General features: G+C 40.6%; 1 protein-coding gene across 1 annotated transcript; it reads right to left on the bottom strand.

The window, feature by feature from the left end:
* Positions 1-1,310: 1,310 nt before the first annotated feature.
* Positions 1,311-25,038, bottom strand: LOC130176477 (LHFPL tetraspan subfamily member 3 protein-like). The gene is made up of 4 exons (XM_056387596.1): positions 23,612-25,038; positions 5,979-6,215; positions 3,823-3,852; positions 1,311-2,745 (listed from the first exon to the last, which is right to left on the bottom strand). Exons 1-3 carry the CDS (start codon positions 24,036-24,038, stop codon positions 3,836-3,838), a joined length of 681 nt encoding a protein of 226 aa, XP_056243571.1. The 5' UTR covers positions 24,039-25,038; the 3' UTR covers positions 1,311-2,745; positions 3,823-3,835.
* Between the last annotated feature and the right edge of the window lie 511 nt (positions 25,039-25,549).

The following is a 25,549-nucleotide window of genomic DNA, read 5'->3' as shown; positions in this document are numbered from 1 at the left end:
TCTTGCCAGCCATGTTACTTGTGTTGCTTGGAATTATGAAGTCAAGAGTTGTGGCCTACCGCAGAGCTTTTTTTTTTTCTCTGAATTTTTAATGCATTCATGGAAATAAAGGTTTGCATTTGAATAAAAAATGAGAGAAAATGAACATGTTAAATACATTTTCTCATATCCTACTACTTTTCAATCAATAAATACCTAATGTAAAATCCACAATTGTAAATTCAACTCTTAAGTTTTCATTTTCCCTCAAAACCCATTTTGAGTGATTGTCGGTGTGGTGCACTAATCTGTTATGTATCTAACATCTGTAATATTGTAAGTCCACTTACTGTATATTTTTCACAATCATATTTAGAATGGTATAATTAACAAATGCATCTGTTCACCAAAGCCTTACCCCTCCCTGAAAGCATGAAAGTTTACTTATTCCTCACCTTGAAAACCAGTCTGACAAAACAGTTCCAACTCAAGGACCACATCCTGGCCTTTCCTGAAACTTTCACCTGTGTAATGCAGTATTCATCAGCAGATGGATGAGCTTATTTTATCCATGACAAATTAGTAATTTCCATCCATCGATGACAACTGTGTGATATGGTTGAATATTATGTTTAAATGCAGAGCTTGAGCTGGGACTGTTTTCTTGAATTTACCATAGTTCATAACAGAATGTAGGGTGTCTTTAAAAAACTAAATTCTTCAGAAAAGGTTGATCATTAATGTTTTGTCCTGACTAACTCAATATTCATGATTATGACGAATATACTTTGTGTATTTTGACCAATTTTTTGAGGGACCTATTTTATTGCCTGCAATTTAACTTCAAAAACCAGAGTAAACCACTCGTTGTCTGTTCCATTTGTACATCATTTATGTCCCCTTACAGCTGCCTTCTTAACAATATTACAAACTAAAGTTGTAATTGTCAAAAGCGCCACCTAATAGCCATGGTGACACCTTTAATAGTACTTTAGAGTAATTTAGTAACGCACTTCCATAAAGATGGGAGACCTGCAAGTGACAGCTAAGATTTAAGAAATGCCTGGTCACAATCGATGCAGCAGAGATATCCTGACATATAGTCCTTAGTATGGGTCAAATTGACTATTACATGCCTACGTCTTTCAAACCTGACGTCCAGAATTTGCAAGGCAGGATTTCTGTTTTGAATTTATACATTTTTAGTTTTCAAGGCAAAGCTGAAACATTCTCAGACTTGACATCCTCCACAGCCACAGATGACATTGGACGACTGTAACTGCCCCTTTGATGAGTAATAACTTTTGAGAAAATGAACAAAAAATCACGACAGTGTTTTACAGTGAAAACCTTTATTAAGTGTTCATATATTCTTAAAGGAATCTCTTAAATTGCAGTAAGTTAACCTCCTCCACATTTTCTAATTGTTTGGTATCTATAGAATATCTATTTACATAAGGACATATCTTGGCTGGGACAAGCCTTACTCATCCATTATCACTAGAGTTCAATCCTCAGGCACACCTGTCACTTTTTACACGATACTCCAACTCCATTATCTTACCCTGTATGTCCCAACAAAACAAAGGGAGAAAGGGAAAAAGAGAGTGAAACAGAACGAGAGAGCTGGAGACAAAGACTGAGACAGGCAGATTTAGCTACACAACAGGACTATTGTGTGTGAGGCTGGCATATTTGTTCACTAGCCCAACAAACTATTGCACACAACACATTCACACTGACATTCACATACTGTATGTGCATGCACTCACGCTCACTCCAATATAGCCACTGACCTCCCTGCACACACACACATACAGAAGCACACTCGCACAGCAGCTACGAGTCCTGCAGCAGACAGTCCTAATAGCCCCCATCACAGTGTAGATACCACAGACTATAAAATATTATATTTCTTCTCAAACTGAAGCGCTGTGGAAAGTTAGCTAGCAGGGCATTGAATGGGTTTTGTTAAAATTCCTAGAACATCTTTAATATTCACTGTACATACTTTGTAAATACAAGTTTTTTTCTCTTTTGGATGATAATATTCTTATAAAACAGTCTAAATTTTTTTTTTTCCAGTAAATGAAGAGGAACAAAGGAGCATATGAGCAAAAGAAGAAACTAAAACTTTCATTTCATTGTCAAACCTTACATATGAAACACAACAGATTTACAGCAACCCGATATTATCTGAAATTGAGCAGTTTCTTCTTTTCACAAATAAAACATGACACACATTCTGAAGGTGATACACACAGCTAAGTGTTAACATATTTTAATATTTGTTATTACAGTTTGTTAATGTTTTGATTGAATGGACTGAATGTTGTGTACAGAATTGTTGTTGTGGATATGAGTGAGGTGGCATATGTGTATATGTATGTCTGTGCTCGTACTGCAGGTGACAACCCTGTGCCCTCTCAGGTAGGTAGTGGGTAGTCCATATACTTCTCAATAGAGTAACAGTCTCTGCCCCTGCCATGGTCTATGTAATGCTGTGCAAGGGTTAACTTGGTAGACACACAGGGAAAAAAGAGCACAAGGCTCCATCTAAGTGTTGGAAATGATGTGTGGAGTGCGAGCAATATGGTTGGACTTCAAGGGTAGGGTTACACTGGGTTTTTGGCAGGTAGATGTAAAAGGCAGGCTGGCTGGTTCAATAGTATTCCTCTCCTCTACAGACCTGGACTGCCTCCTTCCTTTAAGTTGATGTTGAGGGGCTGGTACTTTATGGAAACGGACACATGGTGATTCAGGAACCTGAGAGAAAGAAAGAAAATGTGAGTGTTATTAAGTATTCAAGTACGTGACTAAAGTGTAATTTGAGGTAGTTGCACTTTCATTTCATGCTCTTTTTACTCCACTACATTTATTTGACAGCTATATAATGATCAGTTTCTAAAACACAAAGCACTGTTGAAGATTAAACCAGTGGTTCTCAACATTTTTGGCTTGTGACCCTTGCAATAAAGCAGTTTATGAGTTATCAGGAATTCCACCAAAGAGTGATTTCCGCTCTAAACAAGTAATAATTAAAACAACCGTTTGTGGCCCAAAGAGGGAAAGCTAACCAAGATCTCACAAAAAACAAAAGATAAGAGAAAAGCCTGTAAAATGATTTCAAAGTCTTATACCACATTAATCATCACTCAGATTTATCCTGTGACCTTCTTGGTGGGTGCCTGACCCCTAGACTGGGAACCACTGAAATGGCCAACTACAACAGTAGAAGGCTGCTCACACAGTAATAGATCAGTATTAACAATCTAATAATGAAATTTAATGATTTTTATGTTTACTTTCAATAATTTATTCATTTTTCTGATAAAACGTATGTACTTGAGATTTTGAATGCAAGACTGTTACTTAATACACACAATGCATTGTTGTATTAGTACTTTAGTAATTGATCTGAGTACATCTTCTACCACTGATTCAAGGTACTTGTATTTTACTTGAGTATTTCCATATTATGCTACTTTATACTACATACAGAGTGAAATATTGTACTTTTCCTCCACTACATTAACTTGACAGCTATAATTAGTAGGTACTTCATACATTAAAAATGTACATACTAAACCTTTCATATGCTCATACACACCTAACAGTGTAAAGTTGTTAAAACTGGCTCCAGCTACAATATTAAAATGCTACTTACACTGTAATACACCAGTAATAATAATATATTAAATGTTAATGTATGATAATATGTTAAAAATTCTAGATCAATCACATTGTGCATGGTTGCACATGGTGGTTTATGTAATGACAGACACTGTCATGCTCTGTCAGAACATGTAAATGTTTCAAGATGTATGTTTTGTTCTTACTCACTATATAGGTTTGATTAGGCGTTGCCTCCCTCTGAAAAAACAAACAAACAGAACAGAACCACAGAGAAAAATATTAACGTGCTATAACATGGTACTCAAGGTCATGCTATTAATAGACTCCCATGTTCACACGTTGCCAGACACATGCATTCTTCCCAATGACTGGCTGTACTGCACACAAACACCAGTAGATGGCATCAGGGATGAGCTAATTGGTAAAAGACTATTGAGCTGCAATGAATTATTCATAAATGATAGATTCTCCAGAGCCCAAAACTAAGGACTGGTATATCATTGGGCTGCACAATGAGGCCATTTATTGACTAGTAAAGCTACTGATAATCCTATTCAAGTTTTCTCTTCTATGACATTGTCCATATATCTTTCACCTTGTCTCTTCATCTCTTATTTGTCAGTTGAAGGTCACTGGGGTTGGAAATGAGAAAACAGAAATTGTACGGGCCTCCCTAGACTTCCTAGAGGTGTCTGTATTACTTTGTAGATGATGTTACCGGCTACATCCACAGATGATTAAACATGGCACCATGATGATGTTACATGTGCATCTCTCTCATAAGAGTGTGACACCAAACTGAGGAATCATCAGTCAGTCTTTCCAAGCCCCCTGTGCCCCTTTTTTCTCCCACTCTGTCGCTTCGCTTCTCTTTTGTGGGTTGCTGGATGCCCATGCCTGTCTGCTTCCATTAAAGGCTACATGGCGTGGACATACTAATCCCATTTCCCACTGGGACACACACCTGGACCCAGGCCTTTTCACAGTATCTCACTGTGTACACCCGCGATAGTGATCCAGAATCGCATACAGTATGCATGGACACCAGTTTAAGCCAGGCCATTTCTATGACTACACCATCACTTCCCCTCACTGTATAATAGATCTCTGGTGGGGCAGTGAGGCCTGATGGTGGTAGAGTCTGCCAGATATTCTTACTATTTTTGGATCATTGTACAGTCACAGTGCAGGGGGGAGTAGAAACATGAGTTATGGTTAGATAATACTGAAAATATCATCTTAAGGATATTAAAACCCCTTAACATGGAGGTGAGTTTGTCAACTCATTTGGGATGGCATCTGGCTGAGTCGGCTTTCATTCATTGATGAAATGCACATCATTTGAAAACATAAAGCCGTGTGACTATGTATTGTAAACCATTTTAATATCACACTAACAGCAGATGCAATACACTGCATACAAAATGGAGAAGTAAAAGAAAAAAAGCAAAACAACTTTTTTTTACTAGGCTTGTGTCCCTGTAGATTTGGTTCAATTTCTTTTCAGAATAGATCACCACTGTTCATCAAAAAGGATCAGAAACAGGAAGCATTATTAAGGGCTTAAAATAAGTGCACTTGGTTGCTGATTTTTTTTTTGGTATATCAAGCTCACTATCTAAAAAATCCCCTTAATTATGTTCAAATTGCACATTTGAAGCTTTAATGTTATTTTTTTATTGAGGCTGCATCAAAAGCTCATTACATCAAAATTTTGGCTTTGATTTGTCATAAACACAAGTAAGCACGCTGACTGTGATCCTGTTATGAATTCAACCCACAGAATCTGTTTGCCAGACAAGTGTATGTTTTATCACGACCTTAATGGGTGTGCACTTTCCATTTTCAGTCTGGTAGAACGTTGTGATAAATCAGGAGTCTATGCTTAAAGCAAGCTTTAAAGTACTCTCATTTGCTTTAAGTATACGCTTTTGCCAGCCCACTATAGGAGCATAAATTGCATCAAGAGCACACTTTTAGAGTAAATCTCCTGGTACCACCCAGCCAAAGAAAAACTGATCAATTCCACATCAATGACCCAGAGATTTATAACCCAATACAAGATTTAAAATAATTGGAAATTTAAGGAAATCAATGCCCAATTCTAGATGCATTCACTGTACATGTGGAGAAGTATTTATAATTTCACTTAATTAATACCAAAACTAGCAGTATAGATTCAGTGAAGGTAGGCTAATGGATAAATCATTTTCAGTTCACATGCTGGCAAGTAGCAGCCCTGCTCCCAGAGTGCTGCTCTGAAGCTGGCTGACTTTCAATGTAGTGCACAAGTGAAGAGGGAATTTTCCCAAGGAAGATCAATAATATATCACATTTTATCAGATTAGACAGTACATTCTCACCCTTGCTTTCAGCCAGCAGCTCCTCTGACATGAGGCCGTCCTGCCTGTTCCCCAGGACAAAGGCCAGGAAGGAGAGGATGAGGGCGTCCAGGATGCCCATAATAGCCAAGATGTAGGCCCAGCGCACTGAGCAGGCCCCCAGGCTGTATTTGTCCGTCTGCTCTCCGCACATCCGCCGGACCTCATCGCTGTCCCAGCCATCAGGATAGATCATACAACCCAGCACCAGACAGACACCTAGTTGGAGGCAGAGAGGGGAAGAGTCAGTAAAAGAGAAGGGGCAACATTAGGGAGGATAGTGGATGAAAAAGTGGGAGGAGGAGAGGAAGGAACAAAAGGTATAAGCAGAACAAAAGCATGGGAGGAAAAGTGCACAGTAATAAATGAGGTCAGGGATAATGAGATTTTTGGGGGGAAATGAGAGAAGAAGAATGATCATTTCAAGTGCTTTACAAATCTCCACCCTTTTACACACTCCTCTGTGGATATTTTACTGTTTCTATTGTATTCATCACATCGATTTTCATTTCTTCCCTTTGGTGGGAAATAAGTGTCTACACACAATGAGTTCCTGTGGAAGAGCAGTAAAACCAGCAGTAAACATCCACCAACAGTCATGGCCAGACACAGTAGCAGCAAGAGATATAGAATGTAGTAACTGCTCTGGTCATATGAAAAACTGTCCAGGATTTCCTTACTTCTAACTTGTTTTGTTACACAACAGCATGGATTTCTCTCTCCCTCTTGCATTTTAAGAAGTGGTAATATTAGACTTCAACTCATTCTCAGTTTTTGCCCAAAGTGTAAAATCTCTCTCTCATCTTTTGATTTGAATCTCTCTCATCTTCAGTTTAAAAGAGATTCTTCTCTAAGGTGATGCTGCGGCAGAAGAGCACAAGTAAAATGAGAGACCATGCAGTCTTGCAGCCTTTTCTCCCTCTTTGGTTTTTAACTAACCACTCCTCATTCTCAGTTTTTGCCCAAGGGGTAAAAATCTCTCTCATCTTGAATCTGAGCGAGGTTCTCCTCTGAGGTGATGCTGCAGCAGAACAGCGGAAGCTGACTGCACAATTATCCAGAGTGCATTGCACATTAATAATAAAACATACTAATAAAACGAACCCACTTCTTTATCCCCGAAACACTTGCTTGCAATGTTTCCTCTCTGAATGCTGTTTGTTCATGTATTAGGATTTTGAACATTATTCTAGTTTGTTATCCATGTAATCTGCATTTTAATGTCTGCATGCTGCTTTTACATGAACACCTTTTGAGCAGAGATATATGTGTATTTAACTTATATTGGCCTTATTTGTAGCTTTTTGTCTGTCTTAAAACCAAAAGTGGTAACAGTGGTTAATATGCATACACAAGCTGCCCACACATATCCATTAAAGCACACAAACACACACACACGCACTGCATTTGGTTACAGTCGCGCTGCAGTCTTTACTAGTCCTGAAAATTAGCGGGTGTTGAGAGAAATTTCAGTGAGAGACAATGAGTAAGAGAGAAATTACAGAGCAATATGTGCTGCAGACAAACCGCATACCCAACAGAGCAGAGCATCCCCAAGACTCCTATTCTACCTTCCCCCATGTCTCCAACTGTCATAACAAATTCATATGCACACAGTGTTTCAGGGAGCAAGGACTCAGGTGCTTGTTCAGACTCAGCTACTCGGATGGAGGAGTACCGCAATGACCTATTCTACTTCAGACAGCCTTTTACAACAGAAGATATTCCTCGACTATATATTATAAATAAATGTGCAAACAACAAGTATTTAAGCAACAGAAATCATTGTCATATACTCTAGTGTCAACATTACAGTCGTACAGCCCTGGTTGGTTTCATGAAAGTATAGAGACCGCGTCTCTTGCAGTCTCTAGGCAGAGCCACACAATGAAGCAACGAGCCTTTTTCGCTCAAGCAAGATTTAACTTGGCCGTGACACGCCGCGATAGGGCCTCACTCGGTCCTGCATATGTCACTCAGCCCACACGAGCTCTATATGCAGTATAGCATCGCAGTCTGTCAAACGTCCTCTTGAGTCAAGTACACGATTCAGCTCGTGAGTGAATGTCGCCGAGGACCTACTGCACATTGTGAACAGTGAGCTGACAGTGAACAGGTCCGCTTCTACCTGCGTCACATGAAGCCAAACCTCCACAATCTGTCTGCCTGTCCACCTCTTGCTAACAAGTCTCTGATGTCACTGTCAACGACACACTGACGAATACAGAAGCTGACTGTAGCTGCAGAGGCCACAGAGCAGGCCCTGTCTTGACAATGCTTCTACGTGTGTGTGTGTGTGTGTAGTGTTGTTGAACTAAAGCACCTTTCAATACTTTCTGTAAAGTGGTTCAGGGCAAATCCGACTCGCATAAAAAAGACAGTTGTTGTGTTTTTTTCCCCGACATCTAATGACTTTTTCTTTCTTTCTTTTCTTGTTTGTTCAGCAACACAAGGTGTTTGACAAACAATTAACACAAGAACAATAGTTTTGCTCATAATTCTGAGGGAAAGTTTGATGCAGTCAGTGCAGAAAGAAAGAGACAAAGCTGCCTCTGTATGTCCTTGGCTTGAACATCGTAATAGCCCTGATTTTTTGATAGAGCAGTCCAGCCTGAGATGGTGCTGATTAGCTGAAGCCATCAGTCAGCTGTCATGTTATTTGGTGACCCAGGGGGTAAGCTGTCAATGTGTTTTTTGGTTGCTCCTCCGTTGGGGGTTTGGGAAAAGAAATGAGCAGTCACAAATAGTGGTGCATTGATATGAATATAGCTTTTTCACCCTGGAATAAGAATGAATTTGTACAAACTGTGTTTCTCCTAGCTGTATAAATGCTATGAATATTATGGAGGCTCATGTAACAACCTTCACTGAACAGGGGGAGTGCCATAGAAGACCAAATAACATTTGATATTCTGAGAGTCAACACACATTACGATTCTCTCTCCCTCGTGATGCATTTATTGAAAAGGTAACAAAAGCTTTTCCAGATCCTTCTGGGTGTCTCTTGGATGCCTTTGGCTCAATTCAATGCCATCATGAATATTACATTGAGACTCAGGAGGAGAGAGAAGAGGCTCACGGAGAAGGAGAGAGCGAGTGAGGGTACAGGAAAAAGAAGAATGAAAGAGGTGTACACCGACAAATGCTGATAGCATCAGGGGAGAGAGACCAAAAGAGAACAAGAGATACAAGAGCAGTAAAATATCTGTCTCAGTCACTGCTGAACGTTATCTACTCTGCAGATGATGAACTCTGAGGGATGCACTGGCCAGGATTATACCAACAGAGGGTGCCACATATGCCACTCCTGTTTCCAGAAACAGCATGTGGTAAGAGGAGGAGCACATGTCCCCTCCATATACTGTAACAGTAAGCCTGGAGTCAGCTAATCCATCACCACACAACACAGTCCTGGAGATCCAATACAGCACAGTGCGACATCCACTTACATAAGGAGAGGATTAAGGAAAATTCACAGAGGAAAAAATCACAACTATAGCACCATACAGTCTATGCCCATATCAATAATACCAAAGGCAATGCAGGAGCAAACCATGAAATGTAAGATTATTTTCAAAATAATACAAAAATTAAATTAAATTAGTAATATATAAAATGTACTAAAGTACATGTCAGTGGAGACCCAAGATACTAGATCTAATCACCATCATCAATGGGCCACAGATGAGCCGAACATGACTATGAGTCATCACAGAAAGTTTAATAACAAAACAAGAAAACCACAATCTAAAAATGAGGAGACAGCTTTTTTGTTTTGTTGTTTTTTTATGTCAGTCCCTCAGAGGTCGAGCTTCTTTACAAATCAATAATTTTGCACACAAAAAAAACATCTGAAATGAAGAGTGTCATCATAACAGAACAAGTAGCTTGAGCATCATTAGCTCCTAATGCAGTCCAGTCAAACACCATTAATGCAGGCTTGTCTCCTGTTTAGTCATTTTCATGGTGCTAACTAATCTGTGTCTATTAGAGCCGGAATGATCAGTCGATGAATTGATTAGTTGAGTTATTTTGATAATTGGGCAATAATTTAGGTAATTTAACAGACAAAACTGACAAATATTAACAAATATAGTCATTTTCTGACATTTTATATACTAGCAAAAAAAACAACAAATCAATGAATTAAATGCTGGCAAATACCATACATTAATTAACATTACTCCTTATAGCTGCTTACAACTATTTACTAAAAGCTTATGAATAATAAATAGGGGGACTTAAAGTAAAGCATTATCTCATTATCTTTAGGTATCTGCTGGCGTCACCCACTCGCACTGCATCAGAGCAGAACTTCATGCTGCAGTAATAAACTGTGTGCTCCATTCCTCGCCACAGAAATAGCAGCACACTTGACAGAATGCAGCTGTCAGTCGGAGCGGAGACTAGATATTAACTGATGGCATTATCCTACCCTTTCAGCTTTGCCCTTCTCTCCGTTTCTCCTCCCGCTCCCTCTGGAGAGCAGGAGGAGCAGACAGGCGCAAAGAGAGGAGAGACAGATTATGAGGCAGGGCGAGGCAGAGATACAGTGAGCGAGAGCATATAGAGCGGGGAGGGAGGGTAGATGTGGTGAGAGAAGGAGCCCATGTAGGGTGCCATGCTCGTGCCCTTTGTGTGGCCGCCAGCAAGTACCCAGCACCGCACTAACGTCATGAGCACTGGCTACCATATGCTGGAGCCCCTCGGTGGAGCTATTCACAGTATTTACTCAATGCTGTCTTTCTCACACACACACACAGACACACACTCACACACCTCTGTCTGTTTGTATCTCTCTCTTCCTGGGAACACTGGGACCGTGCGAGTGGAAAACTGGGCTGAGAAGCGCTTGTTGGCCAACAGCAGTTTATGTAAGAGACTGTAGGTAGGGCAGATTAGGTGCAAACAGCGCTACAGGAAAGTCTGAGGGCAGACCAGCAGATGGTACAGAATGGTTTGATGGCAGTAGATTTGTCAGAAGCACATTGGCTCATTTTCCCAAAGAGACTACTAAATCCCATCGATACTGAAAGAACGCCGTTGCCTCCTGTAGTCTCTGTTTATCATTTACAAGTGTTGTAGGTGACTGCAGGACTGATGTCACCTCCAAAGAAGCAGCTTGATTGGATTTGTGTGTCAAGTTTAAAGACAAAGAGAAGTAAATCACATATATTATATAATGTATTTGAAAGACTAGACTTTAATCTACCTCCATAGCATCTGGCTCATGCTTTACTGTAACACTGTCAATGCAATTGCATGTCTGAGTGTGTCTACAGTGTTTCAGCATGTCATTGATTGCACTGGGTGGCAGATGGAAATATACAGTTTTGTGTTCTCTGCTCTTTCCATCACTAACACATCTGCAGCACATCTAAGCAGCCATGAAAAGAGATTCTCATTTTTCAACTCCCACAGTCCTTTGTGGATCCCAATTTTCTCCTCTTCTCATTTAAATAGCCGTGACAAACTGAATTATGCATACACACAACCCAAACTGTGCTATCTTACACTGCATACGCCTATCCAGTTCAACCACAAGCACACACACGCATAACATGTAACACAAACATGGACGTCTTTGTGTAAAATATACACAATGGCTTAAGTGCTCATTCCTTTGTCACTTCTCATAGAGACGCATCTTGGTGCTGATAAATAAAAGAGTGTTTACTGAACTGACAGCCTCTCTGGTGAATGAGCCTGTGGCTGCAAAATGGCATTTAAGGTAAAAACTAAAAGTCAGCTCAAAAAAGGAAATCGTCACAGACGTTCTGGGAACAGCTTCGAGTGTTTATCCCAGTGGGGCTTCCTATGAATATACATAGGTAAGTTTGCTTTAATGTAAGAGCTAATGTTACACTCCCACAGGTGAAATAGTGACCTGAATGTGGTTAAAATCCAACCACTTCAGTTCAAAGTGTTCCTTCAACAGTCTTTTATACTCGACTGATTGGAATACAAAATGCAAAGGGAGATATAAAAAGACAGCACCATTATTACTCGCATCCAAACGGAACAAAATAACAGTTTGTGATTGTTCTTCATCTGTTAGTACTGTGATCTGCTACCCCTAAAGACATGGTTCATCCGCGATGCTTGTTGTCTACGTTGCTTTTCTCAGAATTAAGCTCCAGGCGGAGTGAGACTCCTGCCACTGCTGAGGCACAATGTGACAGTGTGGCTGGGTGCTCGGGTGACTCAAGCTGCTGAGTCTGGAGACAAGCAGCCCAGGGCCAAACAGCACATTGCGGGAGAGAGGTGGGAGCGGTAATAGCCTAACGTTTCAGCTATCACACGGCTGGTTCTGCTTATTTAACTTATTTAACAATTTCACAACAAACTGCATGTATTTTACATTTCTGCAGACATTTTTTCAAAGCATACCGGATATTGGAGTTTGCTGCAAGCGCTTGAATGCACTAGCAAGTAAGAGTTTTCAAAACACTGCCTGCTCACAACTGCATTATAGCACAATTCAATGATCACGAAAAACATAAAGCAGACTAAAATTTTACCTGTGGCTCACGTCTGCCTACAAGTGGATTTTCAAGCCATACTGGCATGAATTGATACTGTTGGTTTGGTTGGAGTCTAAACATTTTCAGATTGCTTTAAAAACACCTGGAGGTAATGTCACATGGGCTACAATATGACCTAAATAAACTTATAACTGAAAGGTACCATTAGGAAATCCTTAATTTTATCTGGGAAGAATAAGTGTACAAGACATCCTTTTTTGCTCTCTCTGTAAAAACCTACTGTTGAGGAACCCTTGAACAAGTCTCATCAACTACTTCTGCTCGGCCACTGATTTTCTCCTGCTGATCTGCTCCCATAAGCCACTGGTCTGGACATGGGCCCAGTCAGTATTTGTTGAGCATGTGCAGGTGTCTTAACACACTGAACAGCTCTGATAAAGGGTAAATGGACAATTTGCCTCTCATTCATCCATTCACACAGAAACACACACATCTACCGCACACTGATGGAAATGCCATGCAAAGTGCTGGCCTGCCTATCAGGAGCAGCTTGGGGTTCGGTGTCTCACTCAGGGACATGTGGGGAGGAAAAGCTGGGGACCACCAACCCTGCAATTAGTGGACAGCCTGTTCTACCACCTGCATGTTTGTGTGTGAAACATAATTGGGGAAATGCATCTAGATGGGGACACAACACTCCTTAAATGTCAATATGACAGGTTAGACCATTCAGTTTGTTTTTCTGGCTCTCTTGCATGACATAGTGATGATTGTATCTGCAAGCCCTTAAAAATTGATATTTATTTCAATTATGTGAACTGAAAAAATTTTCTATTTCCTCACTTGGAGAAATAAGGGTCACTACGCTGCACTCTGGCAGCACTACACTATAGATATAAGAGAAAAAAAAATAATGAGACATATAGGATTTAGAGTTTCATAGTTTCAGACAGCATAGGCAGAAGAGGAGCATACTTCTAGACAGCTGGTTGGATACAAATTTAAGACAGTTGTCTACAAAAATACTTCCAAAGTGTCAAGGATACAGTGGAAAGTAGGGCAAGAGAAACTTTTAAAACTGACTCCAACTAGCTCCCCTAGAAGATGAGGAACAAGCTTGTTGAGATGAGCTGTCTACAGTCCAAATCTATTTCTGCTTCAGCTGCTGGCAAAACTCAGTGACTGCTAGAAGGAAGCAAGGAGCTTCCAGGCATCCTCTGTATCCCACTCTGTCTTCAGCAATTCTCTGCAAACCGATAATGCCCACAGTTTACCTCTCAATGCAATTCAAAGGATTAGAAGGAGCAAGAAATGGCCTATTTCATCAAATCATCTCTGTTCTGTGCCAGGACAAGTCTTACAAAGACTTTTTAACCATCTTGTAGTGCTTCAAATGGTCCTCCCACAACAGCATATTGCGTATAATAGTGTACCTGTAGGCTGCAGGAAGTAATCCGACCTATACTACGGGGAATATAACTCAACTTGAAGGAGATCTTTAGAGATATCATTTCATCTACAGCCTCAGAACAAGACTGATGTACTGTATGAAACTAAAAAGAGACTGAAACACATCTCTGCCTAACAGGAGAGGACGAAAAGGAGGCAACGTGTCAATCACCTCCCACACACGATTACTCACAATTGTTCAGTCAATCAATTAAACAAGCAACTGAATCCATTAAGTCTATCTATCTATCTATCTATCTATCTATCTATCTATCTATCTATCTATCTATCTATCTATCTATCTATCTCTCTGTCCTTTAGATCCTACGTCACGTGTGCTTCTGTAATAGATATAACATTTCAGGTTAAAGCAGAGGTGGGGTTGCGGAGTTAGAGGATGGGGGAGGGGATAGAGTGTAAACCGCAGTGAACAGAGCAGGAGGGAGTCGGGCTGGGGTGGAGGGCTTATGTAACAGGTCCAGATGCAGCCTGTACCTCCACAGAGGATAAGGATTGGCAAGGGCAATGGGGATCAAAAGAGGCCTTTGAATTCTCTGTGAATATACAGACTGAACCACCAGTTCAGGGACGATGGAGGTAAACTCTGCTCTGCCAGTCAACAGTTAACATGAGGAGTGTTCACCCTAGACAGACTGAGGGTCTGCGGCAGAGCACTAACGAACGATGATGTAGTTGTAACAGTATTTTCAGTGAAAATAGCTAAATGAAATATTCAGTAAAATTAAAAATACAAGATTTCATAAATGCTCCCTCCAGCCACCACTTTCTAACAAAATAGTGCTTGAGGGCTAGACTGACTTACAACTCTTGTAGCTGACACAAATTAATATATTGCACAGTTTAAAGTGTTCTGCATTTGCAGTGGTGGAAGATGTATTCAAATTATTTAAGTATTAGGTAAAGTTGGTGATTACCAACAAAATTTACTTAAGATAACAGAAGTAAAGGTACTCATTATGCTGACTAACCCCAGTTATTAAATCATTGGATCATTATTATCTAGGTATTAATGTGTAAATGGTAATTTTGTAGTTGTCATGGTGGAGCTCATTTTAACAGTCTCATATAATGGTGATATCATATGCCATATACAATGCATTGTATTTTTTAAACAGATCATACTATGTTTTGTATGTAAAATCTCAACATGACAAGAAACTAGTGACTAGAGCTGTTAAATAAATGTGGTAATTTAAAAAGTGCAATATTGAAATGTGGTGGAGTAGAAAGTGACGTAAAATGGAACTACCCAAGTAAGGCACAAGTAATGTACTTGGTTAAATGTACTTTCAAAAAAAGTATATATATGTGTGTGTCAAACATGAACACGAGCACACAATGTCCTTGCTGCCCCCCCCCACCACCACCCCCCACCCCCCACCCCGAGCTCTGGCCTGAGCTAGGCCACTTCTGAGATCACAAGGATTAACTCCAGCAAATCTATAGTCCACACCCTGCAGAGCTACAAGGACACCAAGCGCAGGGGAATCGTGATGACGACTTGGCTGGCATTTAGAGTTTGTATTCCACACCTAAACTCAGTGTTAGCTAAAGTGTGGGCTAATTAATCAACATTGATCTGTTTGGTTTGATGGCTAAAAACATGATCTTAAATTATACAAACTTTTTTTGCATTCATAAATAAACCTTAAATCAACAAATATGCATTACAAATCAGCACATGGCTTTGCATTTGAATCTCTTGCTGTGCTGCAACAACCTGGCCATGGTATGTAATTAAAAACACAACATTGAGAACATCAGTATAGACCCATCTATCCTCTCCGCTTGCTGTCAACCATCAGCAGTAGGGAGAGCTGCATGGATGATGGTTCCCCAGTGCTTCCCACTGGCTATAATTAGATGGTTGAACTGGCTGTATGAGTTTCTTAATTAACGTAGGACTCTAAGGGTGTTAATGCAGAAGGTGATTTGAAAACAGATTACCTGTGTAGACGTGAGGGAAATGGGCGAGAAAGCAAGACTGATTGTTCCTTGCTGTGATTTTTTTTTTTTTAATTTTTTTTTTAATGAAAATAGGGAAAGTGGAAGAAACAGTTTAAAAGACAGACGGAGAGACAAGGACAGAAAAACAACTAAGAAGAGTCACAGTGATGAGTTTGTTCTGTAGAGCTCACCCTGATCTCCCCTTTGGATGCTGAGCTGCCTACTGCAGGGGAGCTATGTGTGGATTGGTGCACAAGGCAGTGTTGTGTGTTCAATTGCTTTGATTGAAAAAAGGTGGTGGATCAGCACATTCACTTCAAGTGCTGCTCTGAAAAGACCTGGAGGGAATACAGATCGGCTCTACAAGTATCCCAAACTAGTTGTCCTCACCCCTCTTACCACCTGACAATGCCACTGTCAAGCAACTCTGCTCTCATATTTCCGTTGCTTCAAAATCTCCTATGGCCTCGTCTTGTTTTTTCTGTCAATTAACTCAATATGAGACCACTCTCTCAATCTCTCATAGACAAACAGCACCACAGTCCCAGTTTTTATTTCTCACTGGCGTTTCATAGTTAAAAGTGCTAATGCACCTCGCTGTAACAACAGCAGACAGTACTCTCCCATGTTGTTTCACTCTCTGTTTTACACAAATCTGCCCCGCTGGGTATTTGGCTTGATGTGCTGCAGAGAGACATTACTCCCTGCTCTGTATGTAGCTGCAGCAGCACGAGTGACTAGATGCATTAGACTGTTTCTAACATGATGATAGTAGCCGACAGCCCCCAAACTGTCACGGACTGCTGTTAAATAACAAAAAGGTCCGAGGTAAGATTGGCCTCCTGTCACGGGCTGCAGTTTAGACATCCTAGTGTAACATTTGTGAAAGTCTCAGGCTACACAGTCATACAAGTGGACACATTAAGACTACACAAACTGTGCAGAGAGGAGGTGCACACTTATGAAGTTAATTTGGGGGGACAGGCCACAGGTAATTTATTCATCAGACTGGGATGCATGTTGACAGTATTTCACTAACTAGTTTATTTTGCCAACTGTTTAGATGCATAACATTAGTCACGTACATTACTGTGTGAAATTCTAATGCTGGTGTTTGTAAACATTAGTATGAGTTTGTCGACATCTATAAATACACTAAATCATAGACGAATTGTGCTGTAAGTATAATTTACATTTATTCATATATATAAACTATATTTTGACCGAAAACCTGCGTTATTCAAATTCCTTGATATGAAAACGTCTCTACAGCACCGGAATGTCACTTAATAAATAGAAATAGGAATTTACTTCAATAAGGATGTCAGCAGAATATAGTACATATCACTCACTAACAATTTATTTTAAAGATTGTAAAATAACAGATTTTTTGCCACTTTTAGGCAGTATTTACATGTTCAGCAGTTCTAAAGCAACATTAGTATTGATCTGGAGTTCTGTTTCAGGCGACCCAATTGTCTCTCTTTTTAGATCTGTTTTGGTCACAAACAACTCCTCAGGGAAATATGTGGCTGTTTAGCTGCTAAATGCTCCTCTGTTCACCAGCCACTTGCTAACTCTGTCTGTCAGCTGTAGGTTTGGCACCGCAAGCGACAGCCTTCACATTGCAAACAGTCATTTGATCCACTGATAATATCAAAATATAGATTACAGGCAGCTTTAAGTAATAATAGCGATGTTTTAGCATTTTGTAAAAACTCAGTAACATTGAAGGTTGCTTTACTGCATTAGCTTGGTATTTCAAAGTACTTCCACAATGTCAAACCAGACTGAAGTGAACTGAACTATGGATATATACAAATTCACTGGAGCTGATAGAGCAGTACAATGTTAGCTTCAATCTTCTGGTTAAACAGTGAAGGTACAGCTATAACATGTGAAAATATTCAGGTTCACTCACTTAAACTCAATATGACATGAAATTAGATGCATGATGGTCTTTCAAGGACGGATGAAAAAAAACTGGAAAAGTTTGTTGAAGATGAAAAACTTCTAATGTGCTGAAACTTAATATGTAACTTGTTCGGGCAGTATTTTCTTTGTTTACTACTTTGGGATCAAGGCAATTATGGACATAGCTTAACAGCACTTCATCAAATTAAAGTCGACTCTTTTCTGCATTTTAATAGAAATGTAGTTCATTTATATGCAAATCTTCTGCTATAGCATGATGTTGTTTGGGATGGGCAAGCACTGGGCAGAGGTGGTTAAGTATTAGCGTGCAAACAGAGGATGTGCCTCTGCTATGTCTACTGAATGAACTGAATGTGGCTCCGTGAAGCATGCACAAACACACACAGGAAGCAAAGAAACAGGCAAAAGCAACACAATCAGCCTTTTCCTCAGTCAAGCACTAATTTGCTTTTAAAGGCCTGATAGGTATCCAGACATAAGTGCTCATTTGTAGCATTACCTCTTGAGAGGTGGAGAACAGGTCTGGTCCTGCTGCAGTGAAAAATGCAGCTCTATGACGGACACTCTCATGCCGAGCTCCACCACTTTCCACTTCTGGATTCAACTAGGTTTTAATGCTCTTTTCAGAACAATCCTCTCAGTAGAGCTAATGGACCATGGGAGTGAAAGGCAGCCACAGAGAAACGTTTAATAACAGAGAGAGAGAGAGAAGAGGTGACCTAAAGGATCGGTATATCCTCTTTGAGCTCTGTTATCTGATTTGTTTTCTGTCTGCCTTCTGTCTTTCTGTTTAGCTTCAGATCTCATATTGTCCTCTCACATCTTATCTTCCTTTTATTTTCTTTATCGTCATCTCTGTTTCTCCTTTATCTTCCCACGCTCCTTTCTGTCAGACAACAAAAGTTTAACGTTTTGATGTGTTGATTCCTCTTGTTTGATTTTGATCCATCTTTATATAAAGTCGATTTTAGCTGTTGTCTTCAAGGCTCTTTTTGCTGTGCCAGCATGCTGGTTCAAACAATAATATATATGCAACTAAAAGGGCATTCAGTAGAGCACATACCTCCACCAAGGCCAACAACCCTGAACATCTTTTGTTCACAAGTGGCGTTATCTATATATTGTCTTTAACCCTTACACAAGACAGCTGTATGGTTTTATTACCTGTTGTGTGAGATAATGAAATCAGAATTCAGCATTTTCCTCCACCACATCCGGATTATTATCTGGATCGGCACCAAATTGTTCAAACTAATAGATTTTTACATCAACATTGACATTATTTCCTGAGAAATTGGCAAAAATATCAAAAGGTGCCCTATTCCTGGATCCCCACCTTTAACCCGATCCACATCAGAATGTAATGTGTTCTTGCCTGACCCACACCACATCCCTCCACCAAGTTTGGTGCAGATGGGTTGGGTACTTTTTGCGTAATCCTGCTGACAAATGATCAAACACCGGTGGAAACATAACCTCCTTGACGGAGGTACTGAAATGAATGCGACAGTTGAATTGTGCGTTTCTTCAGTCATGAAGAACAATCACAGATGGCTGTATTATGTGTATGCAGGCACTTTGAAGGTATGTCATGAAATGAAGAACAGCTTAGAAGCTCAAATCACAAGATGTGCTGAGAGTTCGAAGCGGCTGTTTAACTTCTGTGAAAACTGCTTGCTGATCTAACTGAAGTATATGTTGTACTTTGGTTTAGCCGATTGACAAAATTTAACTAGAAACTGTTTAAGTAAAATTACCATGCTAACAGTAAGTAGTCCCAGCTTCTCAGCTGTGAGGATTTGCTGCTTTAGTTTATCTTATGTGACAGTAATTTGACTCTCTTTGGGTTTTGAACTGCTGGACAAAGCAAAAATGAAGATCTTGCTCACTACAATTAATTGAGAGAGTAATCAGCTGATTGATCAATAATGAAAATAACTGTGAGTTACAGGCCTGATCTAGTTATTGGTGAAGCTGCTAATTTCACTATTTAAATGAGATGTGCTCACAGCTAAGGCAGATGCAAGAGTAATTCCATATGATAATGTAACAAACAGAACAAAAAAAAATTTGATAACACCTGGCTATCGAGTATTAAACCACATATATTGGTGTGGGTGTTTCCTACAATTTTGAGTGCAGTAGTTAATGATTCCATGGTCATTCAGTAGCTCAGCTAAACTGGACTAATTTCACCAGCTAACAAAACTTCAAGCTTTTTCCAAGCGCAGGTGTTACTAATAACATTAACAATGTCTTAGTAAGCCATGATAGTGTGAGAGGAACCCTGAACCTGAAGCAGCTAAATGAAACTTATAATTTACACCTCAATATGTATGACAACCTCTTGACAAGCACAATAAATCATATATGATTTCATAATGAAAGTAAGCCTGACATTTCCACATACAAAAATCAAATCTGTGCTCCCAACACATTGTTTATCGTGTGGTATAAGCACAGAAACTATACACCTTTTGGATAATCAGACACAGATACGCCAGGAGTAGCTCACTGGGCAAAGCTTTCATATGTTTAAACTTACTTCAGCTCATTAACAGAAGAATCCATACAAATGCTGCACAAAGCACAGGCTTGTGCACAATCTGAAATTAGATCCCTAAAGTATGAGACATCAAATAAGTGGCAGAGGGTGTTCCCAAGTGCATCTGTGTCACTTTGCTTGCCTAATTATTCTAGCAAAGCAAATCTTTTCTTTCTTAATTATTTCTAGAAAAAATAACAGGCACACACTCAAGCCCACGCGAACGAAATAGACCAAAGAATAACATAAACAACTAGAGGGAAAAATAGAAATCTGACCCCTAAATGCAGTCCTTTCAAAACAGTCTGTATCTTTCCAAACACGCCACCCTCAGTCTGCACATTTTTTCTGCTGACTCTACAAAGCTTACGTCTTGGGTTATTCACAGGTATGACTCATATCTGGGTTTTTTTTTGTTTTTTTTAGAAGAAACAATCTCAACCATTGTAGAAAAGGCCTGGCAGCCGCCATGACAGGGTACGTAGACAGGGTGTAAAACTGTGAAGTAATTATCACTGACCTCACAGTCTTCTTAGTTAATTGGTGTACAGACCCCTGTAGAACTGCAGTTACCATCCAGAACAGATGGAGAGAGAAGTGAACAGCACATACTGTACAGCACTGAGTGAAACAAGGGTGTGAAGAGGAAAGAGGAAGAAAGGAGAGGAGGAAATAAATAAAAGAAAATGAAGGAAAAGTGAGTGAAACGGGAGATAGGATAAGGTCAAAATGAGTAACTCAAATGCGTTGAGATGCACAGGGGGGTGAAATTGTGTGAAGGTAACGAAAAGAGATAAGGTAAGGGGCTTGTGCATCGTGTTTCTTGCTGTGCTCACCTCTGCGGAAAAAAACACACGCTTACATCTGCATGCCATGGACTTGAGCAGATGCACGGACAGAAATAGCACTTGCGAGGATAGAAAGAGAAGGATACGAGTCCATCTAGGGCAGCAGGAGCGCTTCTGCACTCAACTTCGTTTTGGCTGTGGTAGACATTTTGAGAGTTCCAATGTGTTCTGGTGGTTTGCTTTCTCATCAAACATTCAACATTTTTACCTGGGCTTCACAGAAAACTCTCCCCCTGCATGGCTAGAGATGTGTGCGTGCTCTCACTAACTGATTCAGGAGCTCTGTGCAATGGCGTGAAGTTGTTATATGTTGTTAAGTGTTTATCCACGACTTTCTGACCTCAGCCCACGGGGATTTGTGAAAGCTGCTGCATGAGTGGCACACAGTATATCCTTAATCATATAGTCTTGGTCAACACATACAGTTTGACCTTGATATTGCGTTGGTGTGTCTAAATAGCCCTTTTGCTCAATGAAGCATGGTAGAGTTATATAATGTTTTCCCATACCTATCATACCACAGGTCATCCAATATAACTCTGCACCAAAGACAAAGAAAAAGTTATGAAATTCAGCCTCACAAAGAGAGAAAAAAAAAGACCTGTAATGATGATTGATGAAGCCGAGAGAAAGATCGCTGCCACGGAGCAGAGAGCAGTGCTCTGAATACTGACTGTGTCATTCATGTCCTTGGACCAGTCTATCAGCAGGGATGGAATACAACAAGCTATGTCTGACCCACTGTGTGAATTTTAATTTCAGTTTGCTTTATTGGCATGAGATGTGTCATACATTCATGTTGCCAAAATGTTTCAAGAAGGAAAATAGAGGATAAAGAAATCTTGCTCCCTCTTCCCTTTTCTCTCCACACACACACATTCTGGCCTCCCATTTATCACTATCATATTGACGATTTGTACCTCCCTATCAAAACATCAGGTGACAGTAAGGGGCCCATTACAGATGCCAGTGGGCCACCTGTCCTCCACAAGGCTAGTAAGTGAAGGCAGCGTGAGTTTAACCTTCAGCTAAGTGTAATGAAGTCTGACAGTGCTAAGCAGCCAGGCTTGCTCATTAGGCATCCCTGTGCCAGCCTGTCGTGGTCAGGGTCTCTCCTCTTGGCTTTCTATTTCATCTCTTAGCTGCAGAAACACAAAGCCCAGCGGTCTCCTCATTAGGCAGGCTTATTGCGTTAATTCAGCCCAACATAACGCACTGAGCTGGAGTTGTTCCAAATAATCCCCCTCATTTGTGTTGGTTGCGAACAGGAAGCGGGCTGCTTCGACCACTGGTACAGATGAGCAAACCAGTATTTGGCGGCCTTCGGACTCTGATGATGTTGCTGATGATGACAACTCTGATTTCTGATGACGGAGGCCTCCACTCGCGCTGGATGACATTAGCCCACAGTTACAGTGACAAAATGCTGCCAGCAGTTGACAACATTTAAACACCCTCAACACAACCAACTCTAACACACAAACACACACAGACCTGTTGGCTGAGGACAGACTGCAGATCATACAGTAACTAACTAATCTGCATGGACAAGAAAAGACAGTTCACATTACATTTGGCTGCTTTGTATCGATACAGTACGTACGGTATAATACCATACACACGTAATTCAGAGCATATTTTATATGGTTATGTAGTCTCAGAAAAATCAAATTAAATACGTAAATTTGGAATTTGTTACTAATTTTTTAATTGCATTATAAAAGTTATAGGCATCGATCCAGTATTGTGTTATTTGTTATTTTATTACATTATTCAGTCAAATGGTAAGCTACCATCATTTCAGGTTTAAGCTGCATACATGCGCATGTATGATGTAGTGTTGTATTGGGAAACATAGAGGCATTTTGAAAAAGGATAAGGTGAGGAACATTTCATATGTGACTACACCTGTAGTGTATCCATTCACTGATTGGGCCTCTAAATACAATGCTTGTCACGGCCTCAGCAAAACTTCAGCACCGTGGACAGCACTGTCTTTCAGCAGTATTGGCTGACAGCTCCCAGAGAGATCCTGGACACTGTCTGCTTATCTTCACTTCGGCTGCTCCCACTGGCAATTCATTTATCTAATCAATGGATCAATCAAATTCAAATCCATCCCAGTGTTCAAGACTTCAAGGGTTTGAAAAACGTATTATGTAAGGGTCCCCAACACAGAAAAAAATGCCCCCACACCTATACTCATCTGATTCTTCAAGATCTTGTCTGTGTGTGTGTGGATGGGGAGATAACAGTTGAAAGTTGTCTTATTTGATATATTCCCTACATTTTGTGAAAGCAGTGAGAGTAAATTATCCTCTAAGCCCCCTTCAGTGTCCCTTCCAGCCCCTGCACCCCACTGTAGAGACACTAAAATGCACTTACCTGATGCTGCTTGCATCCAGCCACAGATCTTGTACACGGTGGAGGTACTGAGGAGGAAGAAGAGACTGAAGCAGCCGATGCAGGTGACAACGAGCATCATGGACATTCCAATGAAGAAGGAGGCGGCCTTGAACGCACTGGAGGGGATAGCAGCGAACTCGGTGAAGCTACCCTGGCAGGCCAGCTCTCTGGAGATCCCGTCTCCGATGCAATAATGAAAAAGGCCGAAGTAGCCGGCCTGCGGCGTATCCACGCCATCCCCAATCCAATAGGGCTGTGAGAAGATGGTCACGTTAACAATACCGAACAGGATAGTGAAGATGGCCCATAAAAGTCCGATGACACGGGAGTTGCGGACGTAATTGGTCTGGTACAATTTCGCAGCTTCTGCAGATGGTAGCATTGATGCGGCAGATCCTGGTATCATTTTATGCAATCCCGAAGACTAAATGAATGTTGCGATGTGTCCGAGCACAAAGCGAGGACTGACCATTTAGCACACAAACAGTTTTTTTTTTTTTTTTTTTTTTACAGAATCATCCCCAAAACAGCGAGAACAAGCGGAGAATCTACGCCCGTGCAACTGCAACACAGCAACATCTGTCAGACGCGATCAACTCATGACGTCGCATCCTAAAGCCAGGCGGTAAAGCGAAGTGAGGAGCGAAAGCAGAGCGCTTGGACCCTGGATATCACCGATAACTCTGAAAACTCAGGCACTAGCAGAAACAGGCTCCTTCCTGCTTGCTCTTTCTAGCCGCCAGACGTGCACATCGCTGCCGCACCGTGTCGCTCAATGATGTCCTTGGAAAGCCTCCGAGTGAAACAGAAGTGTATTATTCACACCGACCTCAGCTACACAACATAAGATGCGCACGTATTCTTATCAGACCAGATACAAATAGCAGCAGCCTATAACAAGCAGGTTTACCAGCCTATGTCTCAGAGGTGGGTCGCATCCAATAACACATTACAGGCCCGTAGCCTACTTACGAATCAATGCATCCAACCATAATAACCATTAAGGAAATACGACAGACCCCCTCAGGATCGTTAAAAGGTGAATTAATTCTCCGGTTTATGACAGCATCGTCGGGCTGTCAACGATGCTGCGAGCCGGAGAGGGAGGGACACAGGCGGTAGACGCAGAGGCAACCCGTGTTGTGCGCGTCAATCTGTGCAAACAGTGACACACACCTTCTGGATAACGCTGCGTCAACATCCACTGAACTGACGAAATATCAATGCGATTCTAAATACCGTACAGACAACTGTAGCTGAGCGCCATGCACCAAATGTATTTTTCTATACGCAAATCAAAGCCTTGGATATTTATTTCTAACAGGATATCCGCCTAAATCTCTGGCGAGTCGTTCCCATGTCAGTGTCACCTGCCGTGTTAAAGACGCAGACAACGCTGCTCGGCTTCGTGAAGTGTGCTACTTCGCTGCCAGGAGGTTATGTAATACTCCATGAAACTGCACATGATGTCCTGAAAAACCACACAGGCTAAATACACTGAATAGCATAAGCAGTGAATACTTGTTTTTTGCCAGAATGCCAGAAGTAAAGGTTGCAAAGTCATTTCTCATCTCTCTCAAGAAGAAGAATGGAAAAAAGAATTATTGTATGAAGCAAATACTACTTCCTCTGCAGCTTTTTTCCAGTTCCAGTAGTATTTGTTTATTTGTGTTATGCACATAGAAGCCCCTAGCCTACATGGACATAAGACACCAAATGGTGTGGTGAAGCAACATTTGTAGTCTTAGTAAAATCAAATCTAACCATTTATTAACATCAGCACATAGAGATCTTTTACTTAATTTCTGCATGCAAAGTGAACTCGGTCCACATTAAAGACAATTCAGCCTGGTGTAAATTTTTCACTTGTGTAGCTTGTTGTGATTTCAATAACCTATCACACATTTAGATGAATTA

Source organism: Seriola aureovittata, chromosome 10 (genome assembly GCF_021018895.1).
Source record: "Seriola aureovittata isolate HTS-2021-v1 ecotype China chromosome 10, ASM2101889v1, whole genome shotgun sequence".
Classification (NCBI taxonomy): domain Eukaryota; kingdom Metazoa; phylum Chordata; class Actinopteri; order Carangiformes; family Carangidae; genus Seriola; species Seriola aureovittata.
The sequence above is the reverse complement of the archived record's forward strand: the minus strand, read 5'-3'. Positions and strand labels throughout refer to the sequence as shown.